The sequence below is a fragment of the Chelonia mydas genome, chromosome 6 (assembly GCF_015237465.2).
Source record: "Chelonia mydas isolate rCheMyd1 chromosome 6, rCheMyd1.pri.v2, whole genome shotgun sequence".
Classification (NCBI taxonomy): Eukaryota; Metazoa; Chordata; order Testudines; family Cheloniidae; genus Chelonia; species Chelonia mydas.
In genome coordinates this window covers 76,622,639-76,646,160 of record NC_051246.2, presented here as the reverse complement: position 1 = coordinate 76,646,160, position 23,522 = coordinate 76,622,639, and the positions used below count along the sequence as shown (strand labels likewise).

Here is a 23,522-nt window from a genome sequence, read left to right as displayed (position 1 = left end):
CTCATAATTCCGCCACCCCTGTTAATAGCTACCAAAAAGTTGTTTTCATGGTTAGATGCAGCAAAGAGCAGTCACGTTCATAGGGCAAACCCATCAACCTTGTTAGCACCAGATTAAGTTCCAGGGAGGAATGGGATCCATGATCTCCATAACATGTCCAGACTCTTTCAGAATCTGACTGACATAGGATTAGAAAACACTAAGCGATCCACAATTGGTGGGTGAAAAGCAGAGATAGCTGCCAGTTGAACTCTGATGGAACTAAATTGACAGGCCTTGTTGCTTCAGGTGGAATAAATAGTCCAAAATATGTTGGATAGAGGCCAGGACTGGCAGAACACCCTTCTGCTTTGACCATAAGGAGAACTGCTTTCACTTCAACATGTCAGTATAATCTAATAGATGGTTTCCTGCTGATTCAGGAGAATGTTTTGCACATTCCCCAAAGCTTCACTTCTTGAGCATGGAGCATCCAGGTCATAAGATGGAGAGTGACAGACAGAGAAATAGCAACAGACTGTTGTTCTTGGAAATCAGGTCGGGTTCTGTAGGTAATGTTAAAGGAAACCCGGCAGAGAGGGCTCTGCAGACTGGAGAACCAATGCTGGTGTGGCCAAACTAGTGCTATGAGGATCACACAAGACCCAATGGGTACCACCAAAGGAAAAATCTCCAACAGTAGTGTGCTGGGCATGCACGCATCTAAAGTAGAATGGATATGTGCAATCACTCAAAGAAGAACTTAACATTCATTACTTTTGCCACCTACATTAAACTGCTGAGATGAAACCTTATCTGCATTTAAATTTTCAGTTACAATTTTATTAGCAAAGCCCCATACATACTACTAATCAAGAAAGTAAAACCAAACACAATCAAACAAATTCAAAACTAAGACTGACTCAGTCCTTAATTCATCCTATTATTTCTAAGTATAGCCATACGATATGAAACACCACACACAAGTAGAACTACCAGACTTCAATAGGTATCTCTAGGCACAAGCCAAGGCAGTATCGTCTTTAATTTCCTTTTCCTAAGGTGGTTTTATATTGGAAGTAAAGTCATGTAGAATTGGACTTTTATGGTTCATGTGGAAAAAAGGGATTTCCTTAGCAATGTTTCAGGAATGAAAGTTTAAGAACACAGGAAAGGTTTTCTGAAAATAAAAGTCATCAGCAGTTCATCTCCCCTTTCTCCTAGCCACCTTCCTTTAGCAATAGGGCATCACAGGGGAGAAGCAGTGACTTTTGCCATGCCCTCACCTATGTTCAGCGTGGATGGAATCTTGAAAGAGTTTAGCTGCCAAACAAACTGTATTTCTACAGAACACGTGTAAACTGAGATTTTCTAAAGGATTATAACTTGGCCAAATTGGGCTGATTTTCATATGTCAATAGGCACATCCCTGTCACAAAGGCAAATCCCCACATTCCCCCTCCCCCCCACCTTGTTTTTGGAATCAGCTAAACCATTTTGGCTGAATCTATTCAAAACAATTCAGTCTGATGCAAACACCCACCCAGCATGGAAATATTTAGCCCAAACAGTAAAAGTCTGATAAAGTTATAAGCAACTGAAAACAGGGTCTTCAAATGGGAAGTGCTGGGCAATTTGAATAACAGGTGGCACTGCCAGCTCCACCTATGGTGTGTACACACACACACACTGTAATATGATACTTTGTACTTAATGTACATAAAACCTTTAAGTCAATAAGCTTAAAGTTTACTAACATTAGTTATGTTCAATACACCCTTATGAAGTAGGTTTTACACACAATTTAAAGATGGGGAAACCGAGGCACAAATATTAGGTGACTCACCCAAGGTCACAGAGGCTTTGCCAGAATTTGGAATGCTTACTTTCAGTTTCCTGTTCTAACCATGGATGTGCTTCCGTGAATTTGAGAAAAATACCACTGGTCTCTCTCCTGTCCCAGAGTAGAAGCCGTGTTAGTCTGTATCTGCAAAAAGAACAGGAGTACTTGTGGCACCTTAGAGACTAACATTTATTAGAGCATAAGCTTTCGTGGGCTACAGCCCACTTCATCGGATGCATAGAATGGAACATATAGTAAGATCTATTGTGACAGGGTCGGGCCAGATGGCTATAGGAGAGTAATAGAAGGCAGATATATTAGCCCCAGGCTAAGTAGGTCCCTTTTCCCTGGATAAGGTAACAGGGAAGGTTCCAGAACAATCAGGAACCTTCTGGAGACAATTAAGACAGGCTGATGAGAACACCTGCAGCCAATCAAGAAGCTGCTAGAATCAATTAAGGCAGGCTAATCAGGGCACCTGGGTTTTAAAAAGGAGCTCACTTCAGTTTGTGGTGTGCGTGAGGAGCGGGGAGCAAGAGGCACTAGGAGCTGAGAGTAAGAACGCGGTCTGTTGGAGGACTGAGATGTACAAGCATTATCAGACACCAGGAAGAAGGTCTATGGTGAGGATAAAGAAAGTGTTGGGAGGAGGCCATGGGGAAGTAGCCCAGGGAGTTGTAGCTGTCGCACAACTGTTCCAGGAGGCACTCTGGACAGCTGCATTCCACAGGGTCCTGGGCTGGAACCCAGAGTAGAGGGTGGGCCCGGGTTCCCCCCAAATCCTCCCAACTCCTGGTCAGACACAGGAGGAGTTGAACTGGACTGTGGGTTCAGAAAAACGGCCAAGCTGAGGGGCTGCCGTGAAGCTCCAACGCTAGCAGATCCGCCAATAAGCACAAGACCCACCAAGGTAGAGCAGGAACTTTGTCACATGAGCTATTATCAGCAGGAGAAAAAAACTTTTGTAGTGATAATCAAGATGGCCCATTTAGACAATTGACAAGAAGGTATGAGAATACTTAACTTACGGACATAGATTCAATATGTGTAATGACCCAGCCACTCCCAGTGTCTATTCAAACCCAAATTAATGGTATCTAGTTTGCATATTAATTCAAGCTCATCAGTTTCTCATTGGAGTCTGTTTTTGAAGCTTTTCTGTTGCAAAATTTCCACCCTTAAATCTTTTACTGAGAGGCCAGAGAGGTTGAAGTGTTCTCCTACCGGTTTTTGAATGTTATGATTCCTGATGTCAGATTTGTGTCCATTTATCCTTTTGCGTAGAGACTGTCTGGTTTGGCCAATGTACATGGCAGAGGGGCATTGCTGGCACATCATGGCATATATCACATTGGTAGATCATCTGGACCCATGGGAAAAGAAGCCCTTGAGAAATTCCACCATGATTTCAACAATTTCCATCCCACTATCAACCTCAGCATGGACCAGTCCCCACAAGTGTTCCATTTCCTGGACACTACTGTGCTAAGAAGCGATGGTCACATAAACACCACCCTATACCGGAAACCTGCTGACCTCTATACTTACCTGCATGCCTCCAGCTTCCATCCAGGACACACCACATGATCCATTGTCTACAGCCAAGGTCTAAGATACAATCGCATTTGCTCCAATCCCTCAGACAGAGACAAACACCTACAAGATCTCTATCAAGCATTCTTAAAACTACAATACCCACCTGCTGAAGTGAAGAAACAGATTGACGGAGCCAGAAGAGTACCCAGAAGTCACCGACTACAGGACAGGCCCAATAAAGAAAATAACAGAACGCCACTAGCCGTCACCTTCAGCCCCCAACTAAAACCTCTCCAACGCATCATCAAAGATCTACAACCTATCCTGAAGGACGACCCATCACTCTCACAGATCTTGGGAGACAGGCCAGTCCTTGCTTACAGACAGCCCCCCAACCTGAAACAAATACTCACCAGCAACCACACACCACACAACAAAAACACTCACCCAAGAACCTATCCTTGCAACAAAGCTCGATGCCCACTCTGTCCACATATTTATTGAAGTGACACCATCATAGGACCTAATCACATTAGCCATGCCATCAGGGGCTCGTTCACCTTCACATCTACCAATGTGATATATGCCATGATGTGCCAGCAGTGCCCCTCTGCCATGTACATTGGCCAAACTGAACAGTCTCTACGCAAAAAAATAAATAGACACAATCTGACATTAGCCTCGCGCAGTTTGTATGGTAACTTCCAACTTATCTGTATGTGTGTATATAACTATATGTTCCATTCTATGCATCTGATGAAGTGGGCTGTAGCCCACGAAAGCTTATGCTCTAATAAATTTATTAGTTTCTAAGGTGCCACAAGTACCTCCTGTTCTTTCTCCTGTCCCAGACACTATTTCCTAAGGCAATGTGACAGAGTGTCACTCTGTATTATTTAAATATAAAAACATCTCTGAATAGTTTCTCTGGAGTTTTGTTTACTAGTGTGAACATTTCCTTTACAAAAGGTACAGTCCCTGCTGCTGAGATAGATTCCTTAAGGGTGGAGAGACTGCTGGATAGAGCTAGAGGAAAGGTTTTACCTTTTGGAGGCAAAAAATCTGCCCCATGACAAGTCTGCCCGCCTCTTATTTACAATGTCACCAGAAAATGAGAACAGGCGTTCACATGGGACATTTTGCATGGGACATTTTAGCCAGCATTGCAAGGTATTTACGTGCCAGATATGCTAAATATTCGTATGCCCCTTCTTGCTTCGGCCACCATTCCAGAGGATATGCTTCCATGCTGATGACTATCATTTAAAAAAAATGTGTTAATTTAAATTTGTGACTGAACTCCTTGAGGGAGAATTGTATGTCTCCGGTTGTTTTACCCGCATTCTGCCCTATATATCATGTTATAGCAGTCTCGGACGATAACCCAGCACATATTGTTCATTTTAAGAACACTTTTAAAGACCATTTTAAGAAGGTACCAATGTGAGATTTCTAAAGATAGCTAGAGCACTCAACACAATGTTTAAGAATCTGAAGTACCTTCCAAAATCTGAGATGGACGAGGTGTGGAGCATGCTTTCAGAAGTCTTAAAAGAGCAACACTCGATGCAGAAACTACAGAACCTGAACCACCAAAAAAGAAAATAAACCTTCTGCTTGTGGCATCTGACTCAGATAATAAAAATGAACATGAGTCAGTCTGCACTGCTTTGGATTTTTATCAAGCAGAACCTGTCATCAGCATGGACGTATGTCCTCTGGAATGGTGGTTGAAGCATGAAGGGACATATGAATCTTTAGCGCATCTGGCATGTAAATATCTTGTGAGGTCAGCTGCAACAGTGCCATGAGAACACCTGTTCTCACTTTTAGGTGACATTGTGAACAAGAAGCAGGCAGCATTATCGCCTGCAAATGTAAACAAACTTGTTTGTCTAAGCGATTGGCTGAACAAGAAATAGGACTGAGTGGACTTGTAGGGTCTAAAGTTTTACATTGTTTTATTTTTGAGTGTAGTTATATTTTTGTACATAATTCTACATTTGTATGTTCAAATTTCATGATAAAGAGATTGTACTACAGTACTTGTATTAGGTGAACTCAAAAATACTATTTCTTTTGTTTTTTACCGTGCAAATATTTGTAATAAAAGATAAATATAAAGTGAGCACTGTACACTTTGTATTCTGTGTTGTAATTGAAATCAATATATTTGAAAATGTATAAAACATCAAAAACATTTAAATAAACGGTATTCTATTATTGTTTAAGAGTGTGATTAATCACAATTAATTTTTTTATTACATTAATAGTGATTAATTTTTTTAATCGCTTGACAGCCTTAATATATATTTGATGTATTTTTGTGAGAATGGAATTAATTCCTCTATGTTTAACATTTTTATTCTGACACTTCTATTTGTTTGGCACTAAAACAGGAAAAGAAAACAAAATCATTGTGCATCCAAATAATGGGGTTTGATCACTTAGTTTTTGTTCTGACCTAGGAGGACATCTCAGTGATAGGAAAGCTGAGCTGCTTTTCTCTGTAAGAAAAAGAATTATAATATACAAGACCCTTGTGACATTTTTTTCATATGAACTCAAATATTATCCTATTCAAAATTTTAAAACTGGATGCTCTCCCTTCAAGCAAATACATGATAGTTTTGACAACAGAGACTTTAGGGGATTCCAAGTTCAACTGTGGAAGCATGTGATTTAGGCCTTGTCTACACTAGAGTTACAGCTGAGTCAGGGGATCTGGTTGCAACATGCTTCTAATTCATATCATAGATGGGACTCAACTTCACTGGATGTCTCTTCAGGTCCCAGTTAATAGTTAGCATAATAAGTCTCCTGTCTCTACTATAAGTCATTATTATTTATATTTACATTATTATTTATATTTCAGTTGTACCCAAAAACCCCAATCAAATGGAGGCCCTGTGTGTTAGACTATATAAACATGTAACTCAAAGACGATAAGGCCGTTGCGGAGAAACTAAATGAATTCTTTGCATCAATATTCACTGTTGAGGATGTGAGGGAGATTCCCAGAGCTGAGCCATTCTTTTTGGGTGACAGATGTGAGGAACTGTCCCAAATTGAGGTGTCATTACAGGAGGTTTTGGAACATATTGATAAACTAAATAGTAATAAGTCTCCAGGACCTGATGGTATTCACCCAAGAGTTCTGAAGGAACTCTTATGTGAAATTGCAGGACTATTAACTGTCATCTGTAACCTATCTTTTAAATCAGTTTCTGTACCAAATGACTGGAGGATAGCTAATGTGATGCCAATTTTTAAAAAGGGCTCCAGAGGTGACCCTGGCAACTACAGGCCAGTAAGCCGCACTTCAATACCAGGCAAATTGGTTGAAACTATCTTAAAGAACATAATTGTCAGACACACAGATGAACGTAATTTGTTGGGAAATAGTCAACATGGTTTTTGTAAAGGGAAATCATGCCTCACCAATCTACTAGAATTCTTTGAGGGGGTCAACAAGCATGCGGACAAAGGAGATCCAGTGGATATAGTGTAGTTAGATTTTCAGAAAGCCTTTGACAAGGTCTCTCACCAAAGGCTCTTAAGCAAAATAAGCTGTCATGGGATAAGAGGGAAGGTTCTCTCATGGATTGGTAACTGGTTAAAAGATAGGAAACAAAGGGTAGGAATAAATGGTCAGTTTTCAGAATGGAGAGAGATAAATAATGGTGTACCTCAGGGATCTGTACTGGGCCCAGTGCTATTTAACACATTCATAAACTATCTGGAAAAAGGGGTAAACAGTGCGGCGGCAAAATTTGCAGATGATACAAAACTACTCAAGATAGTTAAGTCCCAGGCAGACTGTGAAGAGCTACAAAAGGATCTCACAAAACTGGATAACTGGGCAACAAAATGGCAGATGAAATTTAATGTTGATAAATGCAAAGTAATGCACATTGGAAAACATAATCCTAACTATACATATACAATGATAGGGTCTAAATTAGCTGTTACCACTCAAGAAAAAGATCTTGGAGTCATTGTGGATAGTTCTCTGAAAACATACACTCAATGTGCAGCGGCAGAGAAAAAAGCGAACAGAATGTTGGGAATCATCAAGAAAGGGATAGATAATAAGACAGAAAGTATCATATTGCCTCTATATAAATCCAGGGTATGCCCACACCTTGAATACTGCGTGCAGATATGGTCGCCCCATCTCAAAAAAGATATATTGGAATTGGAAAAGGTTCAGAAAAGGGCAACAAAAATTATTAGGGATATAGAACAGCTTCCGTATGAGGAGAGATTAATAAGACTGGGACTCTTCAGCTTGGAAAAGAGGCGATATGATAGAGGTCTAGAGAAGGTAAATAAGGAAGTGTTATTTACTCCTTATCATTATACAAGAACAAGGGGCCACCAAATGAAATTAATAGGTAGCAGGTTTAAAACAAACACAAGAAAGTATTTTTTCACACAGCGCACGGTCAACCTCTGGAACTTCTTGCCAGAGGGTGTTGTGAAGGCCAGTACTATAACGGGGTTCAAAAGGGAGCTAGATAGATTCATGGAAGATAGGCCCATCAATGGCTATTAGCCAGGATGGGCAGGAATGATGTCCCTAGCCTCTGTTTGCCAGAAGCTGGGATTATGTGATAGGGCATGGATCACTTTATGATAACCTGTCTGTTCATTCCCTTTGGGGCACCTGTCATTGGCCACTGTCGGAGGACAGGATACTGGGCTTGATGGACCTTTGGTCTGACCCAGTATGGCCGTTCTTATGGTCTTATGTAAGATGGCAATTTAACTGAAGCAACGTCCGCACATGATCTTATTGTGAGTCTCATGATATTTGGTAGTTTCTTTAAAGCCACAGCTCCGGGAGACATGCAAGAATCTTAACTTACAGTCAAGAAAAAAAAAAAAAAAAAAAAGGAAGACAACATTTCTTGTTTTTATAGAATCTCACAATTTTGATGGACGTGATATGTGACTTTTGAATGGGTGGGTCTGACAGTACAGATATTTGTAATCAGATCCTCAACTTGATCGTAACAGTAAGATAGACAGAGGCCTCACAAGTGTATTTATGACGTAGCCCAAGAACTGCAGTCAAGTCTTTGGCAGCACAAACCCCCTACCATACACTTCTTTTTGTGAACTATACACACTGTGGCCATGATCCTATAAAGACTTATGTGTGTTCTTTCACTACCCTAAGCAATCCCCCTGTGACTACTTATAGTGGTAAAGCTAAGCACGTGCACAAGTAACCCAGTTAAGCATGTGCATAAGCATTTGCAGGAATTGGGGCCTGATTGAACTGCCCATGATGATGTCATGTCCATTTGAGACATGTCAATCAACTTCTGGCTACTAAAATGTAAAGAAAACACTGCAGCATCTCACAATCCCAACTCAAATATGTAACATTATCAGATGATCTTCCAACTAGATCCAAATAATAGAAATCCCCTTTGCTTCTCTTACCGCAGTGAACAACTAACAACAAGGCTTGCTCATCATTTAATATACACAGAAATATATCTCCTCAGAAAAATGGTACAAGTTTCCATAGTGTTTTAAATGTTAACGTTTAAACAGCAGCTACAGAGGGTTTGGTTTTAGATCTCTGTGGCAGCAAAGTTTGCATGGCATGGTAGGCTACAGAAACTTCAAAACGGGAGTTATTTAATTATTTCTTGCAAGCCTTAATCTCTTCTTAAACTTTTAATTTGGACTTTGATAATTCAAACAGCACTACTGCCCGTAGAAACAATTCTCAAGAATTCTACTAATGAAGTACTTTTGGACCATAAATTCTGTCCAGCTAATAGTTCACTTGATAAAATGAAAGCTGTGGCCTGCTTAGTGGGCCAGCAGTTGCACTTCAGTACAAGTATAACTGAAGAGATACAGAAATCTGTATGTTGAAGTGAAGGATGGATAGTCAACCTGTAGGGTTGCCAACTTTCTAATCGTACAAATCCGAACACCATAGCCCTGCCCCTTCCCTGAGGCCTCTCCCCTGCCTGAGGCCCCGCCCCTGCTCACTACATTCCCTCTCCCTTGGTGGCTTGCTCTCCCCCACCCTCATTCACTTTCACTGGGCTGGGGCAGGGGGTTGAGGTGCTGGAGCAGGTGAGGGCTCTAACTGGGGGTGCGGGCTTCAGGGTGGGACCAGAAATGAGGGGTTCAGGGTGCGGGAGGGGGCTCTGGGCTGGGGTAGGGAGTTGGGGTCTGGGAGGGGGTGTGGACCCCAGCTGGGGGTGTGAGGTACGGGGGGTACTGCAGGCTGTGGGGTGGGGCTGAGAGATTCAGAATGCGGGAGGGGGCTGTGGGTTGAGGCAGGGGGTTGGGGTGTGGAAGGGGGTACAGGCTCTGGGGTGGGGCCAGGGATGAGGGGTTTGGGGTGCAGGAGGGGGCTCCAGGTTGCGGAGTGGGGCTAAGGGATTTGGAGTGTGGGAGGGGGCTGCGCATTGAGGCAGGTGGTTGAGGTGTGACGGGGGTGAGGGCTCTTGGGTGGGGATGGGGATGAAGGTTTCGGGGTGCAGGAGGGGGCTCCAAGTTTGGGAGGGGCCACAGGGCTGGGGTTGGGGCCTGGGATTACCCTGCCTGTCCTGGCTCCGCGCTGGGCCCTGGAAGCAGCCAGCAGGTCCGGCTCCTAGGCGGGGGGGCCAGAAGGCTCTGTGCGCTGCTCTCACCTGCAGGCACTACCCTTCCACCAGCTTTCATTGGCTGCAGTTCCCAGCCAATGGGAGTGCAGAGCCGGTGCTTGGGGCAGGGACAGTGCGTGGAGCTCCATGGGCCCCCTGCCTAGGAGCCGGACCCGCTGGACATTTCTGGGGTGCAGCACGGTGCCAGGACAGGTAGGGACTAGCCTGCCTTAGCCCTGCAGCACTGCTGATCAGACTTTTAACAGTCCGGTCGGCAGTGCTGACCGGAGCCATCAGGGTCCCTTTTCAACCGGGCGTTCTGGTCGAAAACTGGACACCTGGCAACCCTACCAACCTGAGCAACAAAAGATATAAGCCCAATGCCACCAAAACATTCTATTTGCTATAAATAAAGCGATGGCAAAGAGCCAGGGAAGCATATTTAGAGAGCATCCTCTGCCCACCAAATCGTGGAACTGCTTTCAGTGCATCTACTACTATCCATAGTCAGCTAAGTATTCCAATTTAAAGTGCTGGAGCATGCAGTGGGTATCCCAGAATGAAAGAGGGTAAATATCCACCCAAACCTATTCATAACAGCACAAGAGTCATAGTCATCATCTTGATTCTCTAGTCTTATGACTTCAGTTGATAGTTGTGGGAGTGAGGAAGGAATTGCTTGTGTAGAGCTGTATGAAAAGTTTCATTCACAGTCATACCACTAAATGTTGGATTTTTGCCTTTAAAACAACAAACAAACCCGAAGAGATCACTTGTTCCAGCACCCCTGCCAGACACAGCATGGTAAAACAGTTCCAAAAAATCTGGATCTGGCACCTGGATCCTATTCTCTTCTAGAGTTCAGTGATTTGTAGTTAGACAAAAGTTTGATATTGGATAAAAAGATTTGAAAAACTGTAGTGACTGTTTTTTTACAGTATCTTTATGAAGGTGGTGAGTAGAGTTTCATTTTGCAGGTATGGAAGCACTGTTCTGTTTACTTCTCATTTCCCTTATCTATGAAGAACTTTGAGAATTCACTGAAGTGTGTAGCCGTCTCCCTTAAGCTGTAAAAATCACACAAAGAATGCTCACCCCTCCCCTAACTCTTTGTTCTTCACACCCAGATGCTCTAGAACTAAAACTCCCCAGTACTCCAATCTCCCAGAAAAACCTGGGCCTTGTTGTGCCAGTTAACAAGATGCAGAGATATTTGTCCAGCATGCAGTATATATTTCACATTATACAAGTATATTGTAACATGATTCTCACGTGCAACACTTTAAAACACAAACATTTTGTTATCACAGCATTTATATGAATCTGTTGTAGTTACATGGCCAAAGCACCAATCTTAAATCAAGTTAGTATAAGTTAATTTACTTGCACTACAAGTGCAAAATACCATCTGATAACCCAAATCAACTACAAAATGGTTTTGACAATAGATATTCGGTCCATTTGACAATCTAGAACATATAAAACAGGAAAATAAGCAAGTAAAAATTTTCACGCTGTGTAGGAAATGCAGTTATAACTGGATGCATATCATATGGTAGATATGAATATCTTACATGTGTGAAAGATTCCGCTTGTGATAAATGTTGTGCACCTAAATATCTGGCAAACACCACAAACTATAATGATCACTTTAATAAAAGCCAAATATATTATCAGATTTTGAATCAGAGCCTTAAATAGTAAACAAACTACTTTAATTGCAAATGCATTGTTTAAGCCCTAAGAATCGGTCATTATTAAAAAGACCACATCTGAGATGCTTAGAGTTTGACAGAATTTTTTATAGTCTGAAATAGGGACTAACCTGAACATAGCTGCTGCTGTTGTGTCGGAGTAGTTAGTTTTTCTTGGATAGTGCATTTTTGCAAACACTCTCCGGTTGTGCACTGATGTAGGCCCGGTTGTCTTACAGAAAATCCCAATTCTCCAGATTCAGGAAACTTCAGATAGAACTGTGATTCCAAATCATTAGCAAAGGAGAGGTTTGTGGCATCGTGTCTCCCACTGCGATAGTCATTCAACACAGATTCTTCCTCAGTGTTCTGTGTAGGTAGTGGAAGAATCCTATGGTGCAGCTGTGGACTAGGCAATCTCGAAGATATAGGAGAAGGAATAGGTGACATTTGTTTGTGTGCGTTGGATCCTGAATGTGAATGACTAAAAACATTACAGACAGCAACTATAGAGGGTGATAGCGGCCTTTTCTCTTCCGGTTTAATGTTAGGGCTTGTCTGAGAAATATCAGTTCTTAAATGTATTGGCAGATTTAAAAACAGACGTTTGTTGCTCTCCTGGGGTACGGTAGCTCTTTTGTCATAAATTGAGCCTGGTAGGTTTTTGTCTGCTCTTGTAATTTGTTGTAGTCTCTTCCATTCTGCAGCTTCATCTAAACTGTCATTCTGGATAATTTTCAGAAGGGTTTTATTGACTGCTCCCACAAGGTTGCATGACTCATCAGTAATCTGCGGTCTCTCTTCTTTGCACTGCAAAACACAGCCACTGCGTTCCTTTTCCTGCATCACAGTGTATTTAGAGGCTACAGTAGCTTCACCTATACTGAATACCTCAGCTTTTGGTATAAATTCACTGCACACTTCAGAGAGAACAGGTTTAACAGTTTCCTTATCTTCTTGAGTATCAGTGTAAGAAAGGCTACCATCAGACTCTGTAGGAGTTTTTATAACTTTCTGAATACACGTTCTCAAATCCTGTACTTTAGCAACAACTCTGGCTGCAGGTTTCTCACTGTAGGTCTGCTCAGTATACTCATAACCATGCAGGCTTTCAGCTGCTGCAGTCTCGTTTAAGGCCTCAAATCTGTTAGATAAACTGTCTTGGAAAGAGTTCAACAAAGGGCTGCTGTGCTGCACCTTCATTACTTTAAGAGTAGCCTCTGCATCACCCAGTAGACCAGCACTGGGATGTGTAATACAACTTCCAAACACATCATTGTCATATTCAGATAGAGAATCAGACAGGTCTGTATCTGATTTCAAAGTCCCACTGCACTCAAGAAAATCGCCATCTTTTCTCCATCTTTCTGGTGGTATATTTACGTCAAATGGTAAATCATCCTGGTCTTCTACTGTCTGCCAATTAGAATTGGAAAAGGAACCTGGAGAGCTGCCAGCAGAACATTTGGTGGGAAATGTCCTTTTATTTCCCAGTTGCATGTCTGTCCTGTTTAACACAGAAGGTTCCAAATCGCCTTGAACCTTCTTTTTCACTTTCTTGTTTATGAACTCCTCCAAGCTCTCTCTCCTTCTGCCAGTTTTCCTCATCTTTTTGTTTCTCAAGTTGGGTTTCTGATCTGTGGATCCCAAAATGATTTCCTGCTGATCCTTGAAACTTAAGAGATCATCATCTTTAAATTTCAGTCCTCCAGAGGCATCCTGTAGCATCCCCTCCTGATTTCCCATTTTAATAGCCAGAATGTTGTGTGAACTGAGCAGGTTAGCTAACAGCCTCTCTTTTTCAGCAGTTAGTTTATACAGCTCAGTGAGAATATCTTTAGTGGTAGTTTGCTTGAAAAAAATATCTCCAACATTTTCATAAGGTTGCTCTCTCGGTTCTGCTGTCTCTGACCCTTCTCTTACTTGAAAGCAGTTATGAAAACGTTTATTGGATTTGTCTAGAGTTACACAGCCCTTGTATGTAAATCCTCTGACCTTTCCCTTTGGAAGATAGAAGCTGACGTAACAGAGTTCCATAATGGGCCTGTGCAATTGGAGGATAGTATGAGTGCCTTCCATTATGCTTACCTAACTATTCATTCATTTAAATTATGTGGTCAGTGTTTCAAAGCTTGCGTGAGACAGCATGTGATGTGGAGAATGTACAGAAGGCATCTGACTAATCTTCTACAGTAACATTGCCTGTAAAAAGGAAAAATAAAGGAAGCCATCAAACTTAATGAAAGCAATTTTGATGTAACAAACTTCAAATTAGTAGCACAACTTCACAATCTTCTCTCAATATACTTCCTGATGCCCTTCTTTCCACTGAAGAATTTAACACAAAAAGGATGGCAACACTAAAATTCATGCTTGATGTCATAACATTTACCCCCAGATGCTCTTGATCTGGGCCTTTTCACGGGGTTACATGGAGTTTTCCAGGGAACTTGCACCACCCTTCCAAAGCCAAATTGCTTGTCAACTCTGCAGATATCCCCCCATGCACTGCTGAAAAGGTAAGTTACTGTTGAACTCCCTGGCTGATACAAGTATCGGTAACCACAGTCTTAATGAAAAGTGTAAGCTGCCATTTCCACTTCACTCAACATCACCAGAAATATAACCATTAAACTCCCAAACACAATAACTTTCACTGATATTTATTTCACATGAAAGAACCTCCAAACCACTCTCAAACAATTTAAAAAAGATTGTGGGTCAAATTCTGCCCATATTTACATTCATGCAACTCCACTGAGGCCAATAAGGTTTCCATAGGAGGAAAAAAATTGGGGCCATTTATTTGACTAAAATATCTAAACCATAACAAGGATCTGTTACAGTTTCTGTCTTTCCCCCCTGTGGTCACTCAAGGGCACCCACTTTAGACTTCTGGCTCCCAGCTATCACATCCCTTGGGCAGAGACCCACATTTTACTCCCTCCTGACTGGGGATTTTTTAAGGCTGAACAGTTCCCTGCCTACGCTGTGATATTCCCACCAAGCCCAAACTACCTTAGAAGGCCAGCACATGCACTTTGCTTTCTCTCCAAAGGCTCTGACCAGTGTATTGCCAGCAGTTACAAGTTACCCCACAGCTACTTCTATGCAAGCACATTTATTCTTAAGGTAAAAGCATGGCAGAGAAAGCAGAAATAGGTTTTCTTATAACAGCATTTTGAGGCAAGTTTTGCCCATGGAAGTTGCATTCATGTATTTGATTATAGAATTTGGGTCATTAACAATAAAAATACCTTTTCATTCAAATAAAGTCATCAGACAAGTCAACTTACTTTATAAATATTAAGCCTCAACTCCTGTCTGAGGTGGGCAAAATTAAGTTTATTTAATAGATGGGAAACCAAGAACTTCAGGGAAAGTGTGAAACCAGAGACTCAAAGGAGAAAACACCCCCAACAGGATGAAGGGTCCGCCTGATCGTCCTCTCCTTGTAACGTCCAGGTACTGGTCTCTTGCCAGCAAAATGGAAACTGAGTGGCTCTGAGTAATCTGCCACAAATTATAGTAAACTGCACAGTTTTGCCTTTACACAGAGATTACACTTCCAAAGTGAATCAAATTAAATCAGATTAGGGCCTCTTTAATTCTGAATGAGAGTGTCCACACAGGGGTTTCATACAGTAAAACAAATCCATTTTTAATTGGCACATTTAGTTAATTTGAATCAGTTTTCCTTAGTGTCCCTGTGTAGACAAGCACTGGAGTCAGACTTCAGTCTCCCCAGGAAACTTAACAGGGAAAACCACACTAAATTCACTGACACTAATGGTAGCAATGTTTACAGTATAAGGAGCCAATAAAATATGCAAGATGTCAGAAGGTGTGCAGTCCACACCAACCAGCTTTATTTAAACTAAATAAGGTGAAACAGGAAGCTGGAAAAAGGCTGAACAAACAACTGTATATTCCAAATAGACAAATCATAAAATCTCCACATTGCAATCGTCTTCCCACCTGCCCTCCAAAGCACCCCTGCATAGTGGAGTCCCCTTCGTAAAGACTAGCTCAACAGACATTGTGTGTTAGTTTGGACTACTGTGTACTTGTTTATAAAAAAACAGTCTTAAGTGCACAAAATGTTGGCTTGCTGTTATTTGCTGGGGCCCATTTCTCTGAGTAAGGCTTCGGATGATGAGGTAGAAACAAGGGTGTTCAAAGAAACAACAGGGTAGAGATTACTCAGGAGCTGCTGAATGTTCCCTTAAAAGAAGTATTGCATTATAACACATTACTGGCCAGTGCATCATATTCAGAGCGAAAATAAAAGAAAAATAATTGAAAGCCAAGCAAATATTTACTTAAAACACGTACATTAGTGTAAGTCAGTCTGTGTCGGAGTGGATTTCATAGTTTTAAATAGGGATAAAAAGGTGCCATCATTAAGTGAAAAGCTTGACCAACACATTTGTTTGTTGTCTGTTTTTCTTGACTGACTAGATATTTTATTGCCAAAGTATGATGTACTGATTGTGTGCTAACAGCACTACAGAAGCTACAGACACAGTAACTACATTATGCATCTAATTTAATATCCCCAAATGACAACCATTATATGATCAATTCCAGTTCAGCTTCATTTTCAAGTACGCTTTGATTTTGTTTGTATTCTCTAAATGGCTAGTCTCCATCTGGGTTAGTGAAATCCAGAAAACCAGTAACTGTAAGGGAGCTCTAGCTACTACTGAACCAAGTACTCCGCATCAAAGCTGCTGTTTACTGGATAGAATGATTGTCATAAAAATAAAGGGAAGGGTAAACCCCTTTAAAATCCCTCCTGGACAGAGGAAAAATCCTCTTACCTGTAAAGGGTTAAGAAGCTAAAGGTAACCTCGCTGGCACCTGACCAAAATGACCAATGAGGAGACAAGAGACTTTCAAAAGCTGGGAGGAGGGAGAAAAACAAAGGGTCTGTGTCTGTCTGTATGCTGCTTTTGCCGGGGACAGAACAGGAGTGGAGTCTTAGAACTTTTAGTAAGTAATCTAGCTAGGTATATGTTAGATTACGATTTCTTTAAATGGCTGAGAAAAGAGCTGTGCTGAATAGAATGACTATTCCTGTCTGTGTGTCTTTTTTGTAACTTAAGGTTTTGCCTAGAGGGATTCTCTATGTTTTGAATCTAATTACCCTGTAAGGTATCTACCATCCTGATTTTACAGAGGTGATTCCTTTACTTCTATTAAAAGTCTTCTTGTAAGAAAACTGAATGCTTTTTCATTGTTTTAAGATCCAAGGGTTTGGGTCTGTGGTCACCTATGCAAATTGGTGAGGATTTTTACCAAACCTTCCCCAGGAAGTGGGGTGCAAGGGTTGGGAGGATTTTGGGGGGAAAGACGTGTCCAAACTACGTTTCCCAGTAAACCCAGATAAAGTTTGGTGGTGGCAGTGGAAATCCAAGGGTAAAATAATTTTGTACCTTGAGGAAGTTTTAACCTAAGCTGGTAAAAGTAAGCTTAGGAGGTTTTCATGCAGGTCCCGATATCTGTACCCTAGAGTTCAGAGTGGGGAAGGAAGGGAGCTCTAGCTACTACTGAACCAAGTACTCTGCATCAAAGCTGCTGTTTACTGGATAGAATGATGTTTTGTTATTCTACAATGAGTGGCTGGTTTTCCAACTTTCCCCGCTTCGGTATTCCATAAAACCTTTGCTTAAAGAAGCTGTCCCCACTTCAGCACACTATACAGTGAGAGAAACATTCCACAAACATGCCCTTAAAGTCTTGGGTTCCCTTGTTCTCCCCTCAGCCATAATTGGCTGACAAAATTACAGTTTAAAATTTGTTTGTATTTTCTTGATATGTGCAGTAATGCGTATTCTGAATAATCTGCAGGTCCTAAGGATTTATGGAGTCTGTTCAGACTTATAATTGTCTAGCAAGTAAAAAAATCTGGGCTTTCTAAATATTTAACAGCATATTTGTATAACAGGATTATAGTGATCACCTAGCAGGTGAATGTGTTAAGAACGGATATTATATGTTCATATTTAGGCAGGCCAGACTAGTAATTATAGCCTACAAAATATTTTCAGAAGTTATGAGATATGTTTTAGATAATGAAGGTTTTAGCCAGAGACCATCACAGTGGCTCCTAAATAGCATTATAAAAATTCTCACTTTGTATATATTTTTTTAATTAATGTGTTCAGTTTTAAAAATGGAAAGTCATACACCTAAAGCCAAGTTAACGTAATATTGGATTTGGGTGGAATACACATTAATCATATGGCTCAAAGTTATTAATAGATCTTAAGTATTTCAGTTGATATGATCCTTTACCAGATAAATGGATAATTTTCTATACTTCTATATGCAGAGAAAACTGAGGCACAACATTACATTAAGGACACTATCAGCATTAACCATGAATTGCTTTTCTTATGTTGGTTTAAGTCAGATATCACCCTCAAAGTACTCATTTAGCCTGCTATTCGGACAGGACTACACCATGTTAAAAGATTGTAACAGCATTGTGTGCACACAACTAGTGTAATAAGAAAGCACAGGATAACACTTTTGAATTTTGTAGGTTTGAAACTTTGCAGAGAACAAAATATTCTGAGGTTTTGGGTTAAGTGACAGTTGACAACTCCTACAGCCAGCTAATCAGAATAGAAGGGGCTAACATCAAGGGGGAGGCAGGAGAACATGATGATGCAATTAGGTTAAAAAGATGCAGAAAAACGCTTAACAATTCTGTTGCCAGTCTGCTCTTAAGTTGCTATACCTCTGACCACCACTAGCAATTGTCACTTACACATTTTGCAAAGGTACACATTAAGAGCAGGTTGTAAGTAGTTTTAAGCTTCTAGCATTCTAATGGGAAAAATATTACCTGACACAAGATATTCATTACAAATAGGGATCAGAAACCAAACTCACTGGAGAAACAGCTGAGAGAGAAGCTTGCTCTGTCATATACTCATTTTGCCTAAACTGTCAAAATGCAACAGGGTATCTTGGTTACATAAAGTGAAAGCTTTAGTGCTTATGAAAGTCAAGGACCAACCCTACTTACAGCTAAGAACTATATGAGGAGACACTGTGCAGGCTTCCGCATGCAACTCTGTTAAGTAACATATAATGGTATAATATCTACTCCTTCCCCTCCATCACCAAAAACAATTTTTAGAAGTCATTTGCTTCGTGTGGTTAGCAATGTATGTGCACAGTCCACTGTTACAATAGGGTGTTCAAGTAAAAAAGTGAAATGCACACTCAGGCATAATGACCTGGAAGTAGATGGAGACTGAAAGAGGTGGCCTGGAAGCAGTGAGAAATGTTTGGCAGAGAAAGAACAACATTGCAGCAAGGAGCTAGGGGGAACTGGCAGCACAGGAGAAAACAAGGTGACCAAATGATCCCAGTGTCCTGGAAGATTTTAACTCAAGTGATCTGTCGCATAAAAATTGAATGCAACATTGTGATATCAAACTTAGATCTTTCCTCAAGTGCAGTCGCTTACTTTCCCATCTTCAAATAATATAGAGATGGAAAATATCTCTTAAATCTAATCCTATCATCTCTTTGTACAGAATTGTTTTCTACATATTGTTTACTGGGCATACATGCAGACTGTGACCAAACTGTCAGGACATTTCTCCCGCTATACACAACATTGTCCTCTGAGTTTCATCCTCCAACTTTAATTATTCTGTTTTGTGGCATCTTAAAGAATTATTCTGTATTGGTGATGTTACTTACAGACAGTTATATTTCTCTAAACTGTTATTCAGTCAAGCTAGGTATTTTTAGCTTTTTTAAAACTATCCTTGTAAGCAAATCCCTTCAGCCCACTAATCATATTTATAACTCTTCTCTGAAACTCCCTCCAATCCACATTCAAATTTCTGGATAATAAAATGTTCAGAACTGAAGGCAATATCATAGTGGTGGTTTTACCAGAGCCAGAGAGAACTGTTTACTGAACTCCATCCAATCTTATTCTTCAGCCTGAAAAAAACCACAAAAGAACACACAGAATTGTGTGCCTTTGGAACTGCTAATCTTGTCATTTTCGCAGACCAGTGGAGTAGAGTTTTCACAGAAACAGTGCAGATGAAACTATTAGATTCTATCTGTAGAAATACTGTCACAATTGTGACAGGATATGCTTTTTCTGTTCTCCATCACTGTGACTAAAATTATCTTACTTGATATTGAAATTCCATGCATAACTGTGAAAACAAGGATCAAGATTTGTCTTTGTTCCTGGGAGGACAAAGGTGAGTAAACTGTTTAAACAATAGAAGGTCAAAGTTTGAAACAGACTAAAACTATGTAAGTGGTAAGGGGAAATTTACAGACCCTTGATAGCTCCCCCGGCTTAAAAGAAGGAAGCTTCATCTCCATTATAACATCTTAGAGGAGGCCAAAGTTTTTCTTGAAAATGCATCAGGAGGGGAAGAGTCAAGGACCAGGGGCCAGCCAATACTGGGAATCTGTTGGCATGATGGAAGCAGGATTATGAAGTGGGATTACCAGCCATTGTTGAAGCTCCCCAAAGATGAACACTAACTGGGGAAAGAGGACTTGCCGCTCCTCCCCCCTCAACCCTCCATCCCGGGGATCTGAGCAGGCAATAGGAGGGAATTGAGGGGTGAGGTAAATAGCACCAAGAGAACCAGATCAGGTGGGAAGGCAGAGAGAGGGGGGATCTGAGCAGGCAACAGGATGGAACTGAGGGGTGGGGTAGATAGCACCAAGAGAACCAAATCAGGTGGAAAAGTAGAGAGAGATCTATTACCAAGATATCCACACAATGGAAGGAGTACCCTTAACACCACATAGCATTTTTTTGTGAAAAATATTGATGACTGAGCAAAGAATCTATGGAACATATAAACAGATCTTCATCGTCTTAGTAGCCTTTATCATATTTGCCATTTATATAATGCCACTCATGCCCAAGGGATCCCACAGTACTTTGCAGACTGCACACAAACACACACACACACACACACACACCCCTTCACTCGCCAATGAAATGCAGCAACATCTAGGGTGGAATATGGCCACTAGAATACTATATGAGCTATTAGTTATTATTTTTACAGTGTGACCAACTCTTGTGATTTGTGTTATTCCTAAAGCCCAGAATCATGATATTGCATGAGAATCTCAGCTTTCATTGAAGAAAAAAGGTGTGTAGCCTTTATGGTTGCAAAGAAAAGTCTTGAAAAACATAAAGCTAGTGCACCAGAAAGGCTCAAAAGCCAGAACCCAAATAAAAAAAACATGTATTATTTTTTAAAATCTCATGATTTGGGGGGGCCAGACTAATGATTTTTGAACATTTGGGGTGGCAGTACTGCATACAGCAACAGTGTATCTAACTCAAACATCAAAAGGTGCTATGGACTTTTATGACCTCAGGTGGCTAGGATTTCTGCCTTTTGTCTCACCTGGATCACAGTGTCTCTACCACATCATGCTGAAGAAATAAGACTCAGAAAAAAAGGGGAATGACCAACACCACTATCTAAAGCACCTTTGTTTTCACTGGAAATCTCACACCCACATACTACCAAGCCTCAATATGCTAAGCACACTTAATTCAGAAAAACAAAATCACAGCCCACAGTATGATGGATACAGACTATTCCTTTTCAAGGAGAACGTATGTCATCCTACAATTGTTAAACTACATTGCTAATTCTGACTCTAAAATTAATCCAGTGGGATAGAAATGAAATAGAACAAAGATCCAATTCATGAGTCAAATGAAAGTGAAATAATATATGAAGATATAATAATCCAACTATTTGTATTAATAAACATACACTTCTTTGACAGATGTCAAATAGTATGTAATGGTCAATTCCTTCTCATTGCTAAAATGATCTTGATTACAAGAACCTCATGGAGTGTGTATGAAACTACCATTTGACTTACTCATAACAAATATAGTGTCCATATTTTAAAAAGAGAAGAAAGAGAACCCAGGAAACTACAGACTGGTCAGCCTCACTTCAGTCCCTGGAAAAATCATGGAACAGGACCTCAAGGAATCCATTTTGAAGCACTTGGAGGAGAAGAAGGTGATCAGGAACAGTCAGCATGGATTCACCAAGGACAAGTCATGCCTGACCAACCTGATTGCCTTCTATGATGAGATAACTGGCTCTGTGGATATGGGGAAAGTGGTGGATTTGATATATCTTGACTTTAGCAAAGCTTTTGATACAGTCTCCCACAGTATTCTTGCCAGCAAGTTAAAGAAGTACGGATTGGATGAATGGACTATAAGGTGGATAGAAAGCTGGCTAGATTGTCAGGCTCAATGGATAGTGATCAATGGCTCGATGTCTAGCTGGCAGCCGGTATCAAGCGGAGTGCCACAGGGTTCGGTCCTGGGGCCAGTTTTGTTCAACATCTTATCAATGATCTGGATGATGGGATGAATTGCACCCTCAGCAAGTTCGCAGATGACACTAAACAGGGGGGAGAGGTAGATACGCTGGAGGGTAGGGATAGGGTCCAGAGGGACCTAGACAAATTGGAGGATTGGGCCAAAAGAAATCTGATGAGGTTCAACAAGGACAAGTGCAGAGTCCTGCACTTAGGACAGAAGAATCCCATGCACCGCTACAGGCTGAGGACCGACTGGCTGAGTAGTAGTTCTGTAGAAAAGGACCTGGGGATTACAGTGGATGAGAAGCTGGATATGAGTCAGCAGTGTATTGCCAAGAAGGCCAACAGTATATTGGCTGTATGAGTAGAAGCACTGCCAGCAGATCAAGGGAAGTGATCATTCCCCTCTATTAGTCACTGGTGAGGCCCCATCTGGAGTATTGTGTCCAGTTTGGGGCCCCCCACTGCAGAAAGGATGTGGACAAATTGGAAAGAGTCCATCAGAGGGCTACCAAAATGATTAGGGGGCTGGGGCACATGACTTATGAGGAGAGGCTGAGGGAACGGGGCTTCTTTAGACCGCAGAAGAGAAGAGTGAGAGGGATTTGATAGCAGCCTTCAGCTACCTGAAGTGAGGTTCCAAAGAGGATGGAGCTAGGATGTTCCCAGTGGTGGCAGGTGACAGAACAAGGAGCAATGGTCTCAAGTTTTAGTGGGGGAGGTCTAGGTTGGATATTAGGAAACACTATTTCACTAGGAGGGTGGTGAAGCACTGGAATGGGTTACCTAGGGAGATGGTGGAATCTCCATCCTAGAGGTTTTTAAGGCCCGGCTTGACAAAGCCCTGGCTGGGATGATTTAGTTGGTGGTCCTGCTTTGAGCAGGGGGTTAGACTAGATGACCTCCTGAGGTCTCTTCCAACCATAATATTCTATGATTCTATAACTGCTATCGTTATAAAGGTAAAAGATAATTATCTTCTTCTGGAGACAAAGAGGTACAGGCTTCTATGAATCAGTTCAGACACAATTATAGAAATCACAATTCCATAAAGAAAGTAACTGTCACTATAAACCTATTTCCTATTTATTGGAAAACAAAGGGAAGAAGATTTAAACCATGGTGCTTTACAATTACCTGTGTAATAGTTTTAAATATATTGTATCATTCTGGCAAATCGCAGTGTCTTACTTTAGCAAGGATTTGTTGAGGAATAAACACATGCAACCTGTATCAAAGATCAAAATAATGCTTTATTCAACTGTGACAGCACATGACTCACCATGGTGGCATCTCCTACTGGCCATCTTGGGAATTAGCTGCGCAGGTTGGTACACCCTCTCCCAATGGTGGCTTGCCCGCCATCACATCTGCTGTCAGGCCCACATCACTCCAAGGACCGCAGCGTCCTCTTCATGATACAGTCATGAGGCTGTGTCACCATCTGTGATCTCCCCTTCTGGGGCTTAGTATGGA

At 41.2% G+C, this 23,522-nt stretch overlaps 1 protein-coding gene across 3 annotated transcripts in view; it reads right to left on the bottom strand.

Annotated features, from left to right (window-relative positions):
* The window catches only part of FMN1 (formin 1), a 430,195-nt gene that overhangs the window by 349,975 nt on the left and 56,698 nt on the right, over nt 1-23,522 (bottom strand). For all 3 annotated transcript variants that reach the window (XM_043548088.1, XM_043548089.1, XM_007069366.4), the window contains one exon: nt 11,804-13,874. In XM_043548088.1, the coding sequence (XP_043404023.1) occupies nt 11,804-13,751 (1,948 nt within the window). In that variant the 5' untranslated portion in view covers nt 13,752-13,874. The remainder of the gene's footprint in view (nt 1-11,803; nt 13,875-23,522) is intronic.